We start from the raw sequence: 20,924 nt of genomic DNA on the forward strand, positions 1-20,924 counted from the left end.
GAGCATCAAGATAAGAGACGTATGTATTTTGTCGTGTGATGCATTGTATGTAGACTGAACGGATTAGCAAGCTCCAGATTCACATGTTACACAAAAGCGATCCATTGATGATGATATGAAATATAATATTATTTAGTTATTTATGTATATTTGTGTGTAAACAAAGTAAACCCAGCGAATAAGATGATTGGAGATTGGAGGTAGCAACAAAGGAAAATAAGAGTTGCGTTGCAGGTAATAGTTTGAGTTTGTGCATGTATTGCATATCGTTGTCATGGGCTTTAGCAACTGCACTTGGAGGAGAACCACGTCGTTATGGGACCCGGAGAATCGAAGCTTTTCTTTTTGTGGTGGGAAATAAAGGAAATACTCTAAGCTAGCTAGCTATAGGAAAAGCACCAAACATAAACACTTTTCATGAAAAATTATACTTTGTTTTCTTCTTTTTAATTAAATAATTCCAGTCGACTTACATCAGAGGTGGAAAGACACATTTTCAAAAGGATGGTATACTTTTGCTAGTTTTTCTGTTTGTGTTTTTTTACCCGATTGGATGTATGCAAGTTGCAACAACCTTGCACATGAATATTGTATACCATTCCCAAATGTTTAATGCTTCACTAACTTTTTTTCAAAGGAATATTAGAGGAAAAGTTCGACCACAGGACCACAGGACCTCAAGTGACTGCTCCTAACTACTTAAACTATAAGTCCCTTGCGTACTCCATTAACTTTGATTCTACGTTAATTATCGTATATTGATTATAAGCAAAAAGTAAAAAAAAATAGATAAAGATGCACATTTGGTGTTCACCAAGGTGATCCATTTGATCAAACTTGGGAGGAAATTTCCTTAATGTCAACCCCTCATTGGTGGCCTAATATCTAGAAAATAAAATACACTTATAATTAATTAATTCGCAATTTTAAACAACATTGACTTGAGGTATCTAGATCAAGACATGTGGTGTATAATGAGAAAATGATGGAGGTGCACATGCGTGTAAGCATCTTAAATTGAACAAGCGCTGGTGATTGAATCATATATATATATTGAGGCATCCTTTAAATAATTTTATTTGAGAGACCCCCTTTAGGGTACTTTACAATTTTTTTTTTCAATGATCCAAACTATTTTTAGGTTTTCATTCATAGATCATACTTACAAAAACTTAGACAAATCGGAAACCGTTTCGACATCTAATTGTGTTCTACAAAATCAATGAACACGATGCTTTAAGAAAGTACTAAAATTTCAGTAACTCAATTGAGTGGTCGAATGATATCGGATTCAAGTGGTTTTTTTGTAGATATGATCTTTGAATAAGTATCTACAAAATAGACGGTTTGAATTAGTGAAATACAATCTGGAATGGGCCTTACAAGGAGTGTCCCTCAATGAAAGCTACATACATATAATATTGCAAAGTAGCTAGCTTATAATTTTAGAGATCTAATTAACATCGAAGGATTTAAAAATATGGTTTGAAAAAGAAAACTAAATAGATTATCATCAGATATAAAATTTCCACTTTCCATGTGTTGGCCAGTTGTCTGCCAATGGCTTGCAATGTGGGAATATCTGTAGTCTCCTCTTCCACTTAATAAATATGATTTCTTTTTTTATTTTTTTTAAAAAAAAGAATCAAAACACTGGTAAATAAACACTTCCCATCCTAAGAAGGAATGAGATTCACTTCTCCGCAGAAGATAACACGTTCTGAGAATCTGTTTCTTTAGGCAAGAAAGATGTAAACATTTTAACGTACAATTTTAACATCAGCACAATATATATATCTTGTCAGCCTTTTATTCTCTTCAAGCTAACATCAATATCGTTTCTGAGTCAGTAATGGAATCAAGGAAACAGCCCATCATCACTTTTATCCTTTTTAATGGACTTGTATACAGGGCGCGCACATTCCGGTTATGTGAAGGACGGACGAGTTGAGAAAATATTACCTATACTGTATACGCGATTTAAGTCTTTTAAGGTGTTGAATGATTAATTAGAATTTAAATTTAAGATTTATAGTCTCAAATTCATTAATCGCTTCAATTTTAAAAAGACATAACATGATGCATAGAGAATTTGTCTATAAAAGAATATTAGGTGCATATTTTGGACCAGATAATATTCTTCTTCAGATCGGAAATGAGGCGAGCAAGAAGAAGGAAGAAGACCCGTAAAGCATCGCAATCTCTTTCTTGAACTTAGTTAAGTCATCGTCATGATCAAGTTGGATAAGATTAGTATCGAATTTAGGCACAAATCTTATAAAGTAAATGTTAAAATAAAATTCTTAGAGAAAAGAGCACAGATAAAACAAACCCTAACAACCACTACTTAATCATTTGTTAAACAAAATTCTTAGTGATCATGTTTCGTGAAGATGGTAGTGGGGTATAACTAGGTTCATGTTTTCAGAATTAATGTGGAGTATATTCCAAGTAGCACCATTAACATTAATAATACAGTTTCACACGTTAAAAAAGGTATCAATACTCTCTCTCTCTCTCTCTCTCTCTCTCTCTCTCATGCAATGCAAGGAAGGGAGTGTTGGGTGGCTTTGCTTTTGTTGTCCAATTACTTCATTGGTAAGGTAACGAGACTAAATGGAAGGAAGGAGGGTATCTTTTGACTAGAATTGGATTGGAGATTTCAACTTTAGATAGGTCCAATTGTGCTGCTGCTGAAGCCCCTTTAACAAAAAGTAGGGGATCGATGAGAATGAATTGGTGACTTGGAGGAAACTACGCAAAATCGAGAGAGAGAGAGAGAGAGAGAGAGAGAGAGAGAGAGAGAGAGAGCTACAAATAAAAAGGAGGGCCTTGAGAAGGAACAATGCTTCTGATTTTGATGATATCAGATATGTTTTGTGTTATAGTGAATCTGTGTGTGTATGGTCCATAATGGCCATTAACATCACCCATCATCATCATAAAGTAGAACAAGTATAATGCTTCCCTCTCTCTCTCTAATACAAGCGACAATCTAACTACAAGGAAATATGATTTCTCACACACATACTACAAGATGCCACAGGAATTCGAATATAAAATCACTGATTTATAAGTCAATACCTTTCTCCACTGGTTAGACTCCGTTCGCAAACCCTCTCGCTCTCTTTTTAATTAATTACTTTCAATTATTTTAAGAGGAATGCTATTCACAATCGCTCAAAAGCGATTGTGGCCGAACTTGCTATACGCGTGTCATGGCTAATGCGCTCTCAAAGTTAGCTATTAAAATAGTATAAAATATTACTATCACTTGCAGACAACTGCAGCATCGGATACACAACACGCATGCTGACATTCTCTCTCTACTTGTTACCAATTTTACCCCTCATAGGCTTTGTTGCTTTTTTTTTGTCGAAGGCTTTGTTGCCTTTACTAACTCCCTCACTTTTGTTTTTGGTCAGACTTTACTCTCTCATTCTTATTGTAGAAAAAAGAAAAGTTGCAGAGGCAGGAAGAAGAAAAGTTGCTAGAGACAAAAGGCGTCATATTATTGCTTGTGAAGAGAAGACAAATTCTTTGTCATCAGGTAATCTTCTTTTTTCTTCTATATGTATGTATTACCAAATTTGTTAAGGTAATTTATTTTTGGATATCATTATATAGTGATGGTATCAATTCAGTTGTTCTTTGATAAATATTTTTTTTCCCTATATTGATGTAGGTGACAATGAGCCTAAATATTGATCTAAACAAAAATGTTGAAGAGTGTGATGAGGATGTTGATGTATATGTGGATGAAAATTTAATAGATGTTGAAGAGGGTGTTGATGAAAAAGACAAAGTATTAGAACCTTACATTGGCATGGAATTTGTTTCACATGAAGAGGCAAAATCTTTTTATTTAAAGTATGCAAAATTGATAGGATTTGGTGCCGCAATTAAAACCAGTCGTCGATCAAAGGCATCTAAAGAATTTATTGATGTGAAGTTTGGGTGTACTAGACATGGAAAGAAACGAGATTATGATGCTTCTAATCCACGATCTTGCTTTAAAATAGATTGTAAAGCAACCTTGCATGTGAAAAAAATGAAGGATCATAAATGGGTTGTTCATAATTTTATCAAAGAACATAACCACGAACTTTGTCCCAACTATGCACACTATCTTCCATGTCATAGGAGTATTTCCTCTATGGACAAAAGTAGTATTGATGATTTACATGCAGTTGGTGTAAAAACAAGTAAGATTTTTGCTGCAATGGCCAAACGACATGGGGGATATGAAAGTATTGGATTTATGGAAAAGGATGTTCGAAATCTTCTTGATAAAGATAGGCGTTTAGAATTAGCATCAGGGGATGCTAAAGCTATGCTTGAGCATTTTATGCATATGCAAGAAGAGAACCCTAATTTCTTTTATGCAATGGATTTAGATGAAAACCAACGTCTGAAAAATGTTTTTTGGGTTGATGCAAAAGGTCGTGACGATTACAAGATTTTCGGAGATGTCGTTTCATTTGATACTACATATATCACAAATAAATACAAGATGCCATTTGCTCCTTTTATTGGTGTGAATAACCATCTTCAATCTATACTACTTGGATGTGCATTGCTTGCAGATGAGACTACATCAACATTTGTTTGGTTAATGCAAACATGGATTAGAGCAATGGGTGGAAAACCTCCAACAGCTATACTAACTGATCAGGACAAAGCCATGAAATCGGCTATTGCAAAGGTATTTCCAAACTCACGACATCGCTTTTGTCTATGGCACATATTGAAAAAAGTCCCCGAAAAGCTTAGTCATGTTATTAAAAAACATGAAGATTTTATTAGAGTATTCAATAGATGTGTTAAATATTCATGGACATGTGAAGATTTTGAGAGAAGATGGTGGGATTTGATGGAAAGATTTGAGCTTCATAAAGATGAATGGCTTGCATCTTTATTTGAAGATCGTTTACATTGGGTGCCCGCTTATATGAGAGACACATTTTTTGCTGGAATGTCTACAACTCAACGTTCTGAAAGTATAAACTCTTTTTTTGATAAATATGTGAATAAGAAAACAGCTTTAAAAGAGTTTGTTGAACAATATAAGGTGGCTCTACAAGATAGGTATGAAAAAGAAGCTCAGGCAGATTTTAATACAAGGCATAAAGAGCCCGCTTTGAAGTCTCCATCACCTTTTGAAAAACAAATGTCCATAGTTTACACACATGAAGTTCTTAAGAAGTTTCAAGTTGAGGTTTTAGGAGTTGGAGGATGTTATGCTCTAAAAGAAAGTGAAGACAATATGAGTAAGACTTTTAAAGTTCAAGACTTTGAGAAAAAATATGAGTTCATGGTAGTATGGGATGCAAGAAATTCTGAGATTTATTGTTTTTGTCATCTATTTGAATACATGGGATTTCTTTGTAGACATGCTATGTCTGTACTCCAATCTTTGGGAATTTTTCACATCCCATCTCACTATATATTGGAGCGGTGGACTAAAAGTGTGAAGAACATATATACCATAAACCATATCCCAAAAGACCTTAAGTCCAAGAAACAATGTTTTGATGAATTGTTTCAAGAAGCTACCGAGTTGAGTACTGAGGGGTCAATATCTCAAGAAAGTTTTGAAATTGCATATCTTGCAATCAAAGAAGCCTTGAAAAAATGTGCAATGGCTAATCAATCTCTCAAAACCCCAGAAAATCTCACGTGTGAACTACATGATGGTGAGAATATGTATGATAATATGCATGCAATATCAGTGCTTGACCCACAAGTTTCGAAGACAAAAGGAGCTCCTAAGAGAATAAAGTCTGGAATAGAGACAAAAAATACGAGGAAAAAAAAGGTAGTGTAAAGATTTTAACAATGTTGATATTTTCTTTTAAGTTCTATTATCATTTGTAAATTTTTGTCATTTTGCATATCAATTACATCTTCATTGTAAATTTTACAGGTTCACAAAAATATTGGACTGCCTAATAGAATGGAAGGTTCATGCCCAAATGCAGCAAGCAAGTGATGGTATTCCTTTTCATGTGTGGAATTTGGAGGGGAAGGAGATTTAATCAATTGTCAAAAGTAACTGTTTATCGTTTAAGGTCTATTTATTTGTAATTGCTATTAATGATTTGGGAGACTGTAGATTAGAGAGCTGTATAGCTCTAAACTATGTTTTCAGCCAATTTTTGCATTTGCAAAATGAATGATTTGACCAACTTTTCTTCTTCCTGCCTCTGCAACTTTTCTTCTTTCTACAGTTAGAATGAGAGAGTAAAGTCTGACCAAAAACAAAAGTGAGGGAGTTAGTAAAGGCAACAAAGCCTTCGACAAAAAAAAAACAACAAAGCCTATGAGGGGTAAAATTGGTAACAAGTAGAGAGAGAATGTCAGCATGCTTGTTGTGTATCCGATGTTGCAGTTGTCTGCAAGTGATAGTAATATTTTATACTATTTTAATAGCTAACTTTGAGAGCGCATTAGCCATGACACGTGTATAGCAAGTTCGGCCACAATCGCTTTTGAGCGATTGTGAATAGCATTCCTCTTATTTTAATGAATTTAACAAATGAGATTAATACAATGAGTACATGTCACACATCCATTTTATCCAATCAATTCCTATGCCTTTGTCTTCTCCACTAGTCACTTCTCTCTGGCTGGACTTAGGGGACCATTCTATTAATCTCTATATTATGTATATTAGCTAGCTCTCATTCAAATTTGCACTCACCATCTCACATCTTCATGTGGTAATTAAATTAACTAACAGCAAGACTGGTGGAACTTGGCTCATCTAGCACTAATTGGACCCCTAAACACTTACTATGCACGTGATTTATTATAGGTATTAATATATATATATATATATATATATATATATATATATATATATATATATATATATATATCCATGATAATGATTTCATACCCACCATTACTATTTATTTAATAATTCAATTCGTTCGTCAATGGGGTCTAACTCAATGGGAAAGAACATTGACTTACAGACTAGTGGTCCGGTAATGTGCGTATGAAATTTCCCTCCCCCTTAGAGCCCCTCCAGCCATGCACCAAAACCGGGCAAAAGGCCCCTCGGGCTAGCCCATTGCAGCTCCAGCGGAAGAAAAGAAGCCCGGGCAAGTGGTGGGTCCTACGTACCTGGGCAAGCCCACGGGCAGATTTTGCCTGGGCTGAAGCCCGAAGGCGCTGACGTCAGCGCCTGCCAGCCCCAACGGGCAGAAGCCACGTGGCGATCCCCCAGCTCTCCGATCCAGTTTTTTTGCAGAAATCCGACGATCCTCGTTTTTTCTACCAAAAAAATTGTAAAAAATTCGAAATAAATTCATAAAAAAATTTAAAAAATATCAAAAAATTCTAGATTTTTTCCCTATAAATACCTATCAATTTTATTCACCTTCCACACCAAATTTTCATACCAACTCTTCTCCTTCCAATATTTTTTACTTTCCACTCGCATTTTTCTATTACAAAATTCCATTTGTGGAAAAATATAAATGGCCTCTTCCATCGAAGCTGGAGGCTCGTGGACAAACTTTCGAAGAGGTCAAAATCTTGGCGACGAGGTAAAATTTATATATATATATATATATATATATATTTCTTTCTTTCTTTCTTTCTTGCATTTCTAATTTCATTTTTTAAATAGATTATTCAAGGCAAAACAAAAAAGAGGAAAACCATTACACATGGCTCCTCAAGTGAGCAATGCCCGCAATCGGTTCCAGTGGTGCGTTCCGTGTCGGAAATAATGGCACTATTACGTCCTCTGAAGAAAAATACTCCCCCACGTCGTGATCCGGTGGAACCGCCTCCGCCAATGATTGATTCGTCATTGTACTCAATTATGTCGGACTATGAAGACCGGGAGTATTTCAATTGTATGATGAGTGAGTAGGTATTTCAATTGTATGGTGAGATGTGAATTTTATAATAAAAATGAACACGTGGCAACCAAAAATTTTATCCGAAATTTTTTTCCGAAAATGTTATCTCAAATTTCAGGTGAGAATTTTATAATAAATAGTGACACATGACAACCGAAAATATTATCTAAAAAGGTTATAATTAATGGTTTAAAGTATAAAAAATAAAAAATAAAGTATAATGAATAGTATTTGCCCTTGCCCTAGCCTTCCAAGGGTGGAGCCAACTAAGGCAAGGCTGCCACTATTCACATGAATAGTGGCAGCCCTTGCCTTGCCTTAGCCTTGCCTTTGCCTTTATGGGTGGACTTGCTCTTATAATTTAGACTACCACTTGTATTTAAAAATAAAAATAAAAATTTCATTCAGCTTGTCATGCATAAAAATATGCAAGAATATAGGGATGTAAGCCCATCCCCAAAGCCCAACAAGTAGTCTTACCATAATATATGAGCTGAGGGTGCATTGGATCAGAAGACAAAATATAAAATAACATGATATTGAAATAGGGCCTTGGCAGGAAAGACAGAGACATGTATTTGAGCAAATTAGCAACTCCTTTTTCATATAACCTCTGGCAGCTTTCAAATAACTCGAAGTAGAAGAATTCACGTAAAATGTCTAATGCATAATCATGGTTCAACTCAATTTAGCCGAGTGGATAAGGGCATTGACTTGGAGACCAATATTATTCAAAAAATCAAATTCTAATCAGATCCAACCATGTATAATTAAGAGTGCTGCTATTTCTGCCCCTATCCTATTTCCTCACCTTATCTTCAACATTTTAAAGACACCTTATCTTTATTTTTTTCAACTTCATTATGGTTTACAGTTTTCTGTTTTATTTTTGTATTGTCCCTCTTTTACATATCATTACTGAAAACCCCAAATAATTATGTACATTGTGACAATAAAACTAAAAAAAAATCAACCATAAATTAAGAAGACAAAGAACCCTACCCAAAAGAAAGCCATTACCTCATATTAACAGAGCTTTTCCGCATAAAAATGGAAGAAAAGGAAGGCTATTATGCAGAGTTAAAGGCATAAGAAGCGGGACGGTGAGAAAGGGGATGGGTGAGGTTAGGCATTAATTATTTTTTTGGTATAATTGAATAATTCGGGCAGTATTTTTTTTAATATTTTTTATTCTTAATAAAGATAATTTGCTTGAATTAATACTTAATGGGTATTTTAGGAATAATGGTGGGTGGAATGGAAAGATAGGATTGTATTTTTTTTCAATTTTACATGGTGGGTGGAGAAATTAAACAAGGGGTCAGAAAATAGCAGGACTCATAATTAATTGAGTCTTAATTTACCAATTTAGATTCAACGACGTATAATTAATTGGCATTGATCCTATTCCATATCATTATTTTCATTATCATAAGTGGATTAGCCTGTTTTATTAGGAAATATGAGCATAAAACTAAGAAATCAGTTGAAATTGATCTTACACAATTTAGGTACGTGATCAATTAGCTGACCAATAAAATGAGACCGGATAAATAGGCAAAACGTTTATGGCGCCTTCAATCCAAATTGATGGCAGAGTAAGTAATTAACTAGGAAACTGAGACCCAATCCGTAACTATCGTAACCACCTCCCAAGGGTCGGGATTCCATGAAACTCATGCACGCCCCGCGCTTTGCTTGGACCCCAAACAATCCAATAGAAGGCTGTGATCTAATCAGAAACAAGAAATGAGAGTCCACGTAACGCATCAGATCATCATCGTCATGATCATCAGCCAGGAGATAGACACATGAATGGATAGAGTCCAATTCATCAACAACTAATTAATTTTTGAAACGAAAATCCTGGATAATGTCAGATACATGAAATAAATCCCAAAATAGATAAAATTTTAATTTTGGATATTAATCCAATTTATAAAAGGTTTTGAATTCCTAGCAGGCTACGCCAGAGCTGCTATATAAATATCAGCCGTCAGATTCACGAAATCTCACACTCTCTCATTCTCTCTCACTCTCGTTCTCGTTCTCGTTCTAATTTCTCTCTGCAAATTCGAAGAAGCAAGCAAGTCGACGCAAAGATGGTGACCGCTGATGCAGCTAGAAACGTCGTCGGTATCATTGGTACGTGGTGCCTTCCCCTTGCTCTCTCTGTAGCTATATATATATATACGCGGAAGAGTTCTCTTTCTCTCTGCAACAAATTCAAATGCTACTGATTTCTGCTTTTTGTTCTTTGTGAATTTTTCTGTTCGTACTGGAATTTCGTTTGTATAAAGGAAAGAGATGATGATTTGAGTGTTCTGATTTTGTGTTTGTTTGGCTACTTTGATTTTCTGCAGGCAATGTCATCTCCTTTGGCCTTTTCCTCTCCCCAGTGTAACCTCTCTCTCTCTCTCTCTCTCTCTCTCTCTCTCTCTCTCTCTCTCTCTGTGTGTGTGGATGTGATGGTTTTCTTGTTCAAGTTTTTGATTGTAGAGAAGATTATAGCATATGTGATGTTCTTCATTCGTACATTGCAACGCTTAGCTTAGCTCCTTCTGTGATTCAGTATTGTTACATAGATTAATTGTGAATCTACAAGATATTTGACGTGTTCTGTTTTCCAAACCTTGAAAGAAAAAAAAAAGAGATCGAAACATTTTGTATTTGCAAGTAATCTGTAATTGTGTGCATCAAATTAGCCAATTATAGAATTTAGAGTTTTACAAGATTCTTCATGGTCCCAATTAACTACAGGGGCTTGATTTTTTCTTTTTTGCCTTTTCATGTATGCCTTGTGGTGCAGTACATTAGTTTTTTTCTTTCTAATTTCTAAATTAAAGACTTGTTCCATGGATTGAATTTTTTTGGAATGCAGTCCAACATTTTACAGAATCATTAAGAAAAAGACAGTGGAAGAATTCAAGCCGGACCCTTACATTGCAACAGTGTTGAACTGCTTGTTCTGGTGTTTGTATGGCATGCCATTTGTTCACCCGGACAGCCTTCTTGTGGTCACCATTAATGGAGTTGGGCTTGTTCTGGAGCTCGCATATCTTGCCGTCTTCTTCATTTATGCTCAGAGTAAAGGCAGGGTAAGTTACATTATACAAGGCTAGGAGCCAAAGGTGTTTGATAATTTATTCATGAGGAGAGTACATATAACTAATGTGCTTTTTGTCGTTGAATTTTGCAGAAGAAGGTAGCTTTTGGGCTTGGATTTGATGTTGTTTTCTTTCTCGCCATTGCCGCAATATCGCTTACAGCATTGCACGGCACAAAGAAGAGGTCTCTGATGGTCGGCATTGTCTGTGATATTTTCAATATCATAATGTACGGTTCTCCTCTTACAATCATGGTAAGCAACACCTTGTAATTCCAGTCCATAAAGTTTTAACTTTTCTCTCTAGCTAGTAATAATAAAAAGTTACGCAATATTTTTTTTTTTGGTTTGACAGGCAAAGGTTATCAAAACCAAGAGTGTGAAATACATGCCATTTTACCTCTCATTGACCAACTTCCTAAATGGTTGCTGCTGGACAGCTTATGCTCTCATCAAATTTGACATCTACATGCTGGTAATTATAATTAACTTCAGTTATCTGATTAAATCGTTTTTATTAGTTCTTGATTAAACTTATGGTGCTTAATTACTTTGTGTCTTTATGTCATGCAGGTCAGCAATGGTCTTGGTGCAGTTTCTGGTGCTATTCAACTCATACTTTATGCAGCGTACTGCAAGTCAACTCCAAAAGACGACGATGACCTTTCTGGAAAGCCTACTACTACCGAAGTGCAGCTCTCGAATACAAATGCAGCTGCTGCTGCTAGAGTCTGATAATTACTCTGCATCTGCACATCAACTTCCTAGTTTTAACTTCTCATCTCCTTAGGTTAATTTTGATATGGAAAAAGCAAGTACTTTATTTCTTTTTTGGGATTAATTTTCTGGTTTAGAATTGTAAATATACATTTTTGTTGAGCGGCTGCGCCAAGTAACTGAAGCACTGCATTGACAATTCTTTGTTTGTGGTTTAGTTACGATTTCATGGTGAATTCAGTGACTATTCATGCTTTTGCAAATTTCTCAACGTGCACCAACTTTTTCAGTCCCCATTGTTTTTACATTTTTTCAAGTAATTATGTTGGTTGACCAGAAAAAAGAGAATAATTTTGTTGAAAATAGATAGAGGGACGCTATTGCTAAATTTGGCAAAAAAAAAAACCCAGCCCGTGACCGAAAAAACAAAACCAATCCATTTTTGTCAAGGCCTCAAAGGTACAAGCCCTAACCAGCCATAAAACTGTGGAAGTGGGCAACCTCAGCCTGACCCAAATCTCAACAAACTTGGCATTTTTTTCATCTGGGTCCAGACCCAAGCGGTTGGAAACAAAATGAAAAGGGGTCAATGAAATCCATGTGTTTATGAAAAATCAAAGAGTTCTGATTCCAATCCATGAATTGCAAATCTTATCCAGAACTTGAGGACTGAGGATGAAGATGACCCAATGCCCATGTGCCAGGCTGCCACAAATCTCCCATTATGAGTGAAAATGAGCAACAAGTAGAGCAGTGTGCAAGACCAACCCCAACTTACCAATCACCTTATCTAGTACTCCTCTCTCTCTCTCTCTCTCTCTCTCTCTCTCTCTCTCATTCTTCAGTCTTGTACACAAAAACAGGCTGATGTTACTTTGTAGTGTGTATACTAACTATTACTGAAAAAGTTTAAAGTCCAATGGCAGCCATTCTCTCCTGCCACCACTCTGCTTCTCCAGCTACCCCCTCCAAATTCATCAGTCCGAGCATACCCACAAACCGTACTCGCTTCTCAATTTCCCATAAACAATTTGGAACCCTCAGTTCTTCACCACTTCCTATTAAATGCCAGATCCAGAACAGACAGGTGCCCTTTTCTTTTCTGGTTTGTACAAATTTTGATTCTTTACAGGTTCTTTCTTTGTTTCATTGGCATTCTTATTCAGCATTTAGTAGAATACTAGAATGTATTGACTGTTCAGAATATAGGGTACTTAAGTTCATGAAATGTGTGTAGTTTGTAGTGGATACCAAATAGGCCAAGTCAACTTGAAGTTCTTTCAGAAAGATATGATCTTTTGTTGCAAAAGTTGATTGTAGATAGGACCCACTGAGCGTTTTCACCTGTTTCAGCAGAAAGGGAAGTCATTTTCCATAAAGGAGTGTGCGATATCTATAGCTTTGGCCGTTGGATTAGTAACAGGAGTTCCTGCATTGGACTGGTCTAGCAATGCCTATGCGGCTAACCCAGTGTTGCCTGATCTTTCTGTACTGATCTCTGGACCCCCAATAAAGGACCCGGGGGCTTTGTTGAGATATGCTCTGCCTATCAATAATAAAGCTATCAGGGAAGTACAAAAACCACTTGAAGATATTACAGAGAGTCTCAAGGTAGCCGGAGTCAAAGCACTCGATTCTGTTGAGAGGGTAATTCATCAAACCATTTCTTTTCTTTGTGTTCATTCCGTTTATATCTAAGGAATTTCAATAGATGGTAACTGAGAGTTGAGTTTGGATATAGAATTTGAGGCAGGCATCTCGAGCGCTGAAGCAGGGAAAGGCTTTAATTGTATCTGGATTAGCTGAATCGAAGAAGTACCATGGAGTTGAATTGCTTGGAAAGCTGGAAGCTGGAATGGATGAACTCCAACAGATTGTGGAGGATAGAAATAGAGACGGAGTAGCAGAAAAACAGAAGGAGCTACTTCAATATGTTGGGGGGTGAGTATGGCAGAAACATTACTTTGTGGCATAATGAAGAATGGCTTTTTAATTTTGTTGCGCAAAAAAAGAAAAAAAATACACCTCTCATGAAATACCTGAATGGCTGTAAGAAGCTCAGTGTGAAAATAAGATAGAAAGTAGGAACTTGTGTATGTGTGTCTTTAACCTTGCAATACTTGATTCTGTCTTGTTACCATATCTTACTTATTAAAATGTCATAGAGGATTTAGGAACTCGTGCATGTTCACTGTCTAATTAGTTTTATCTGCTGCCATTTTCTTGTATTCAGAGTTTCCTCATAGAGGTCTTGAATTACCAAATGAATGTTTTCTGTCTCAAATAAGCTGCAAAGAGGCTGTTCTAAGACTTTTGGTGTTTATGAGAAGACATTACCACTTGATGATTAAATGTTAATGAGACGAGTGATAGAAAGAACATTAGTAAACTAAGACTTAAACAGCTGGTATTGTTTGAGTGAACTATTAGAAAAAACACCACCTATGCTCTAATGTTGAGTAGAGCTAGAGCTCAAAAGGCATTGAAGTGTGTGAGGATTGTTAGTTATAACATGTGTATCCTCATATACGCCCTTGTCATTGACTGCAGCTGAGATCTTCCTGGGGCATTGGGTTTCTGCAGTGTTGAAGAGGATATGGTGGATGGATTCCCTTATGAAGTGCCTGAAGAATACCAAAGCATGCCTCTATTGAAGGGGAGAGCAACTGTGGATATGAAGGTCAAGTTTAAGGATAATCCTACCCTTACTGATTGTGTCTTCCGTATTGTTCTTGATGGTTACAATGCTCCAGTAACTGCTGGGAACTTTGTAGACTTGGTGGAAAGACACTTTTATGATGGCATGGAAATCCAAAGAGGTAACACCTCATAGTAAATATCCAGTACTTTCTTTTATTAATATTTTTGGAAGTATTGCTAATCTAGAAAGAAATAAATTAAGTTCTTGAGCTACCTCAGGGAGAGATCTTGAGTGGTTCATCCGACCTCTAAACTTCAAATTTTACTTCTCAACGATGTTTAAAGATCCCCTTGCTTTTTGCTTGCAGCGGATGGTTTTGTTGTACAAACTGGTGATCCTGAAGGACCAGCAGAGGGTTTCATAGATCCAAGTACAGAGAAAACCAGGACAATACCATTAGAAATCACGGTGGAGGGAGAGAAATTACCTTTTTATGGATCAACTTTGGAAGTAAGCTTCTCCTGCCTCTGTCCCTCTATGTTTGTGTGTTAACTCATTCTGATATAATACTTGTGTTAAATGTTTCCTTGTCATTGTTATACCCGTATTTGCTTAAATTGTTATGACATTGATTATGAAATTGGTATTTGGACAGGAGCTTGGACTATACAAGGCTCAAACAAAGCTGCCCTTTAATGCATTTGGAACAATGGCTATGGCCAGAGATGTAAGATCAATGTTTCTGTTCTCTAGAGATGCATTTGAAGCTAACCAGAGATGGCACTTTTGATTGAAATGATTTTCAATTTTTGTTGACAGGAATTTGAGGACAATTCTGCATCCAGCCAGATTTTTTGGCTACTGAAGGAAAGTGAACTAACTCCCAGTAATTCCAATATATTAGATGGTCGTTATGCAGTGTTTGGATATGTGACACAAAATGAGGACTTTTTGGCAGATCTCAAGGTTGGTGATGTGATAGAGTCAATCCAAGTAGTCTCTGGGCTGGAAAATCTAGCCAATCCAAGCTACAAGATTGCTGGCTAGAGAGACCATTTATCCCATATAAGGGTTTATTAGCCAATTTGAGCAAATTTATTTGAGGCACCACGTTTGAGTATGTAATTTAATTCCAGGATTCGGCGACCACCATATCATTTTGAGAGAATTGTTGCATTTGGTTGGAGATTGTGTTCTTTTTAAGACTATCACTGGAGCCAAGTTCAGATTGATTCATATTATAAACACCACATTGTTGCATCCACTTGGTATTTTAACTAGTAGCAAAAACAGTTTTCTTAACAACATTGGTCCTGTCCTGCATCTTATATGTCTGGGGAAATTTATATCACAGAAATGGTTGTACCATGAAATTTTCAATATCGCCACATTAAGTCACTAAAACCTACCAACTTGGTGTTATGGGGCGCTAAGTCATATCGATTCATCTATCCAAGCTCGTCTCATGAATTGATATTAAGCAATTAAGCTTGTAAATTTCATGGTTTTTATGAAATAGGTGAACTTGGCAAAAAGAAAGAAACTCTTTACAAATCTATAGTCCAACAAAGTAACAGATACTGCTGAGCTCCTCTTTAGACAACAGCCTCCACGGTTTTGTATTCACTGTGACTCTTCTTAATTTTCAACCTATTCAATTCAGTAAAATACAAATTGAATTTCCAGAACCATCGCATTCCCCACTCTCTATTGCCAGAAAAGGAGCAAAACTTTCACGGTCCTCGGTACCTGCGGAAACAGAAACAGCCCTGAGGCTGATCCCCAGGGATCATACCTCCACCTTTAGATGTGTCAATAGCCTCCAACATGGCCACCACCTCATCCATCTCCGGCCGCTTGTCAGGGTTTGCATCCCAACATCGCTTCATTACATTTGCAAGAGAGCTTGGGCAACAACGAGGCATCTCAGGCCTCAGATTCTGTAGTTTCATATAAGTTTGATTTCTCTTTTAGCTAACTTTGACAATGAATGATATCCAATTATATTCATAGCAGTTATGTGTAGATGATTATTTCTCTAAGGCCAAGTTTTTATGCAATCATGTATCTCATGGATAATAAGATATCTTAAGGATTTTATCTACCTGGCGGACAACGGCTGATGTCACTTCCGAGAAGCTAAGATCCGGATACGGCATGTCACAGCAGTATATTTCCCACAAGCAGATACCAAAACTGTACACATCACACTTCCTGTTATATGGATTGCCATTGAGAACCTGTTCCATCCCGAGTCATTTTGATAAGTCAGATACAGAAATATTGAGAAAAATAGAAGGAAGCCGTTTCTACAATATTATCTTATGATTGCAAAGAAACTCATTGATCATAAACAGATATCCAAGAGCTGAAACAAGCAGCATCAGTCTAAGTAACTCATCATTTTTTGGTAATATGAAGAAGCAGCTATTGAATGGACAAAAGATGCAGTGAGCAAATTCCTAGAAACATGCCCCCATTATCATGTAATGGTTTGCTGTCCATCACGGCACAGCCAAGGAACAGCACTAAGGTATGTTATGGCACTCCGGCTCCATCTGCAGTTTTGGAAATATTTGAGGCAAAGATCATGACATAAAGGCGTGTGTCTCTCCTTATAAGGAACTTACAAGACCATGACATTATTTGGAATGAAATTTCTATTTTGAGAACATTCCACCACACAAATATTTTTTTCTCCTTATTTACTGATGTCACCTACTGAAGCAGAAGTTTCTATCAGGAATGAATTTGTCCGGATACACAAAGCATATGCAAATGCACTCATATACGGAATAATAATAACAACAAAATCTAGCGAGAGAAAGCTCATCCTTTATTGGATAAATCCTTGCACGTGTCAGTTAAAACAAAATTGAGCAAGGTAAGCAACACGACACCTTTCTCTTATTAACTAACAGAGAGAACTCTGAAGCTTGAAGAATTCAAACAAAAGAGATGCATTCAAGAGAGAGTTCATTACAGAATCAAAGGGTATACCTCTGGAGCCATGTAACCAAGGGTTCCAGTCTCGCCAGTCATGTCATTAGGATTTGAAGCCTCAACACGAGCAACCCCAAAGTCCGCTATCTTTACTGTTCGTGTCTTGTCTAGAAGCATGTTTTCTGTTTTAACATCTCTGTGAACAATCTTCTTCGAATGAAGATAGCACAAACTACAAAAATACAAAGAATGGCAGTTTAATCCTCACGTTAAAAAAAAACACATAACACGTTCAAAGAACAAGTTCAATATAATACTTAACATGTATATGTATGCTTGGAACTAGAAAAATCTAAGATATATCAAAAGATCCGAAGAACAAAATAAAATACAGATGGGGTGTGGGAATATGACCCTCGTGCAAGATCTAGTGCCAGTTGGACAACTAGTTTGAATGCAAGCTTCTTTCTGCGGTTCTTTATGAGGTAAGATTTCAGTGCGCCACCAGGACAATATTCGACAACAACACAACAAACGTTACGTGGCATGCCAACTTGGCCATTATCTGTTTGTATGTGTAGCTCTGATGTTCCCATTGTAGCCCCTATAAACTGAAAAGAAAGAGTTGGTATGAGTAAGCTAAACTACGTTGACATAGGCATCCCAATTCATGTAACAATAATAATCTTATTGAAGAAAATTTGCAGGTGCCCGACACAATCTTGGGCGGGGCAAAGAAAAAAGCGACATCCCACTTGAGAACCGACATCCATTTTAAAGTTAATTTTGTTTCAACATTGCATCAGCTATCTTGTATTTATGTTGGATATGAACACGACTGTGCATTCTCTTGATACATAGGTCTAACCAAGAGGTTAAGAGTGTAAGGCTTATGCTTTTCAAGGTTACATGAAAGCTCACAACATTCCAGTGTGAAGACATGGAAATGTTACCTTGGTTACATTAGGGTGGTCAAGCTTATGCCAGACAGCAACTTCTTGAGTAAAAGCTGCTCTTAGAGAAGCTATTTCAGCGTCTGATCTATGCCCCTCTTCTCCCCAATCTAGAAGTTTAACTGAATATTGAAAAAGGAAGGAAAGTAAAGAGTTAACAAAAAGATAGTTCTATGGTTCAGGTTAGAATACAAACACAAATAAACAAGAGTTCTCTCCACCCTAAAACAATCACGCAGATAACAGAAATAAAATGCATAACATCGAACTTAATGAGACAATTATCATACAACGTATCTGGCATTGATCCGAATCTAATTATGGCTTTCAACATAGATCAATTTGGACTATTAAGTTCTGTTTTTAGCTTGAACTAATTTGCATGAGAGTTTTATGAACGTTAAGATGAAAAGTCATATGGAAGCTTAGTAGCTAGCCAGTATTGAGTCAATTTTTTCTACACATTTGCTTTAAAATCGCCAGCTGTTGTTGTCACCGAGTGAGAAGTAAAAATACTACATATCTATAATAAATTAAAACAAAAAGGGTTTTTTTTTCTTTTTTCTTTCTTTATAGAAAAAACTGCAATTATTACTGCTAACTACCACAGCTGCTCCCAATCCGTGAATCACGGACATTGTGAGGCTAGATCTGTAAGGCTTTATCACAAGCCACTCTATGATTTTTAACAAAAGTGCATAAGAAAGATACTTTCCCTCTGGTTGTGTTGTTGCTAATCAAAGTCAGGAATATTAAGAAAAAGAAGAAGAAAAAAAAAAATTATTTGGAAGCCTTCAAGAAATCCCTCACTTCAACTTCATACCTAAGAAACATTGGAGAATATTGGTAGAGATTTGAGGAACTAGCAGAAGTAAAAGTAGAAAAACCCTTCACCACTAAGTTGCACAGAAGCCTGAAACTTGTATGACACCATCGAGACAGAGCGATTTCTTGTGATACTTACTAAAGCACTGTGCAAGGACTTTTATTTCATTTACGAACCAAAAACCAATGAGATTTCTTATTCCTTACCCAACTACAGTAAATACTTCAAAAAGCTAGTTAAACATTGTTAGAAATTTCAATCGCCCTCAAACCCAAAAGTTTCAATCTTCTCCATCATTCATGTAAAAATTAAAATTAAAACAATCCTACCTTAGCCAAACACCTCGAACTTTTTTTCTTTTTCTGCAATTCACCTAGTGCAAACCAATGTTCGAAAAATCGCTAGGCGGTAGGCGGGCGGCAGGCAGGGGCCTAGCGCCTAGAGGAGTAATCAGGGCCTAGGCGAGGGGTCGTCGATGCCTCGTGGTGGTGGTCGACTCGTGAGAGAGAGAGAGAGGAGGCGACAGACCGCCTAGGCGCCACCTAAGGGTAAACCGTGGCGGTGTCCTCCCGCCTAGCGCCTAGGCGGCTGCCTAGGCCGATTTTTCGAACACAGGTGCAAACCAATACAAATGTCATAATCTTCTTCCTAAACATAGAAAGCCTCATAAGTCATGGCAATGTCATTGAGGACAGCTCAAGAAGAAGTCTGAAACATGCATGTTAACACGCGTGTATCAACAAAAGGATGAGTTTGTCCAAGGAAAGAACGAATTTTGAGACATTGGTATTAGTTTTCATTACATGGGCACCCTCAAGAGTAAGAACCCCAAACAAAATGTCAAAGACCCCAAAACAAATTCCATAAGAAAGAGCAAGCAAAAAGTGCAATACCAGCAACGTCTTGGCCATCATAAATGCCACGGTGAACAGTACCAAAAGTGCCTCGAGCTATGGCACCCTTGACGATGAGTTTGGAGGGATCAATCTCCCAGTCTTGCCTTGTAGAAGCAGTCTGCCTTGATGCTGCTTCTTCTTCTTCCTCTTCCTCTCTCTTCTTGTTCTTCTCCATAGTCCATGATCTGCTCAGGTGCTTCTGGAGCTGCTCGTCCAAACTCTTCAGATCTATCTGATCCGCTCTCACATACCCACCGCCACTCTCACTCTTCTCCTTCATTTTCAGTCTTTATTTTCAAATACTGACGCACCCTTTTGGCGTCAAAGTGAGGAAAGGGCAAGCCAAGGAGCAAAGCTCTCTGCTTGTGGCTCGCTATTAATGTTGAGGATGTACTCAGAAGGAAGGACTATAAATGGTGTCACCAAAATCAAGCAACAGTTCTACTCTGTTTCCCTCACTATCATCCATGTGGGCACATGGATTTTGCCTGAAGGCGACGTCAGTCTCTGACCCACCTCAGTCTCTCTCTATCTCTCTCATCCTCTTTCTATCTCTCTCTATTATTTATGCTTTTATGGAAACGAGAAAGAAGCAGGAGGACTCTCTGTTGCAGTCAACATACCTTTTACTTCCTTTAATATTTTCTTTTCTTCTAATGCTTGTACCTCCAATATAAAACATTATTTACCACAACCCTCTTATAAAAATGTGATTTTTATTTTTGTGATCTATCCTTTTCAGGGACCTGCCATTATCTTTCTTAGTTTATCTGAAAGTTAACTAATCATTTCGATTATACTTTCATCCAAAAAAAAAAAATCATTTGGATTATACTAGGATACATTCATTTATGTATTTTAAACACAATTCATGAGGTTAAGAAACAAAAGTGATTTTACCTTCTGAAAAGAGTTTTCTAAAATCATACCACCCTAGCATGCAGTGAAACATTCTGTGACTTCAG

At 36.8% G+C, this 20,924-nt stretch overlaps 4 protein-coding genes across 5 annotated transcripts; 3 read left to right on the forward strand and 1 right to left on the reverse strand.

The window, feature by feature from the left end:
* Positions 1-3,117: 3,117 nt before the first annotated feature.
* LOC148296146 (protein FAR-RED IMPAIRED RESPONSE 1-like) lies at positions 3,118-6,179 on the forward strand. The gene is made up of 3 exons (XM_088251067.1): positions 3,118-3,550; positions 3,686-5,818; positions 5,927-6,179. Exons 2-3 carry the CDS (start codon positions 3,692-3,694, stop codon positions 5,990-5,992), a joined length of 2,193 nt encoding a protein of 730 aa, XP_088107193.1. The 5' UTR covers positions 3,118-3,550; positions 3,686-3,691; the 3' UTR covers positions 5,993-6,179.
* A 3,685-nt stretch (positions 6,180-9,864) lies between these two features.
* Positions 9,865-11,936, forward strand: LOC110761762 (bidirectional sugar transporter SWEET6b-like). The gene is made up of 6 exons (XM_088251030.1): positions 9,865-10,022; positions 10,241-10,277; positions 10,759-10,975; positions 11,077-11,238; positions 11,339-11,458; positions 11,557-11,936. Exons 1-6 carry the CDS (start codon positions 9,980-9,982, stop codon positions 11,716-11,718), a joined length of 741 nt encoding a protein of 246 aa, XP_088107156.1. The 5' UTR covers positions 9,865-9,979; the 3' UTR covers positions 11,719-11,936.
* Positions 11,937-12,294: 358 nt separating this feature from the next.
* CYP38 (cyclophilin 38) lies at positions 12,295-15,601 on the forward strand. Of its 2 annotated transcripts, none has more exons than XM_088250425.1 (7): positions 12,295-12,805; positions 13,057-13,347; positions 13,442-13,641; positions 14,284-14,519; positions 14,709-14,851; positions 14,997-15,068; positions 15,161-15,601. In XM_088250425.1, exons 1-7 carry the CDS (start codon positions 12,620-12,622, stop codon positions 15,386-15,388), a joined length of 1,356 nt encoding a protein of 451 aa, XP_088106551.1. In that variant the 5' UTR covers positions 12,295-12,619; the 3' UTR covers positions 15,389-15,601. The 2 variants fall into 2 exon arrangements, with proteins under 2 accessions (XP_088106551.1, XP_088106552.1); XM_088250426.1 differs by having other exon boundaries at positions 12,298-12,787.
* Positions 15,602-15,784: 183 nt separating this feature from the next.
* On the reverse strand, positions 15,785-20,497 carry LOC110761598 (Protein kinase superfamily protein). The gene is made up of 6 exons (XM_088250427.1): positions 19,957-20,497; positions 18,238-18,359; positions 17,699-17,895; positions 17,342-17,516; positions 16,447-16,581; positions 15,785-16,281 (listed from the first exon to the last, which is right to left on the reverse strand). The coding sequence occupies exons 1-6, from the start codon at positions 20,237-20,239 to the stop codon at positions 16,075-16,077; spliced, it is 1,119 nt and encodes a 372-aa protein (XP_088106553.1). The 5' UTR covers positions 20,240-20,497; the 3' UTR covers positions 15,785-16,074.
* Positions 20,498-20,924: the final 427 nt, after the last annotated feature.

The sequence above is a fragment of the Prunus avium genome, chromosome 3, assembly GCF_965620075.1.
Source record: "Prunus avium chromosome 3, drPruAviu1.hap1.1, whole genome shotgun sequence".
NCBI classification, from domain to species: Eukaryota; Viridiplantae; Streptophyta; class Magnoliopsida; order Rosales; family Rosaceae; genus Prunus; species Prunus avium.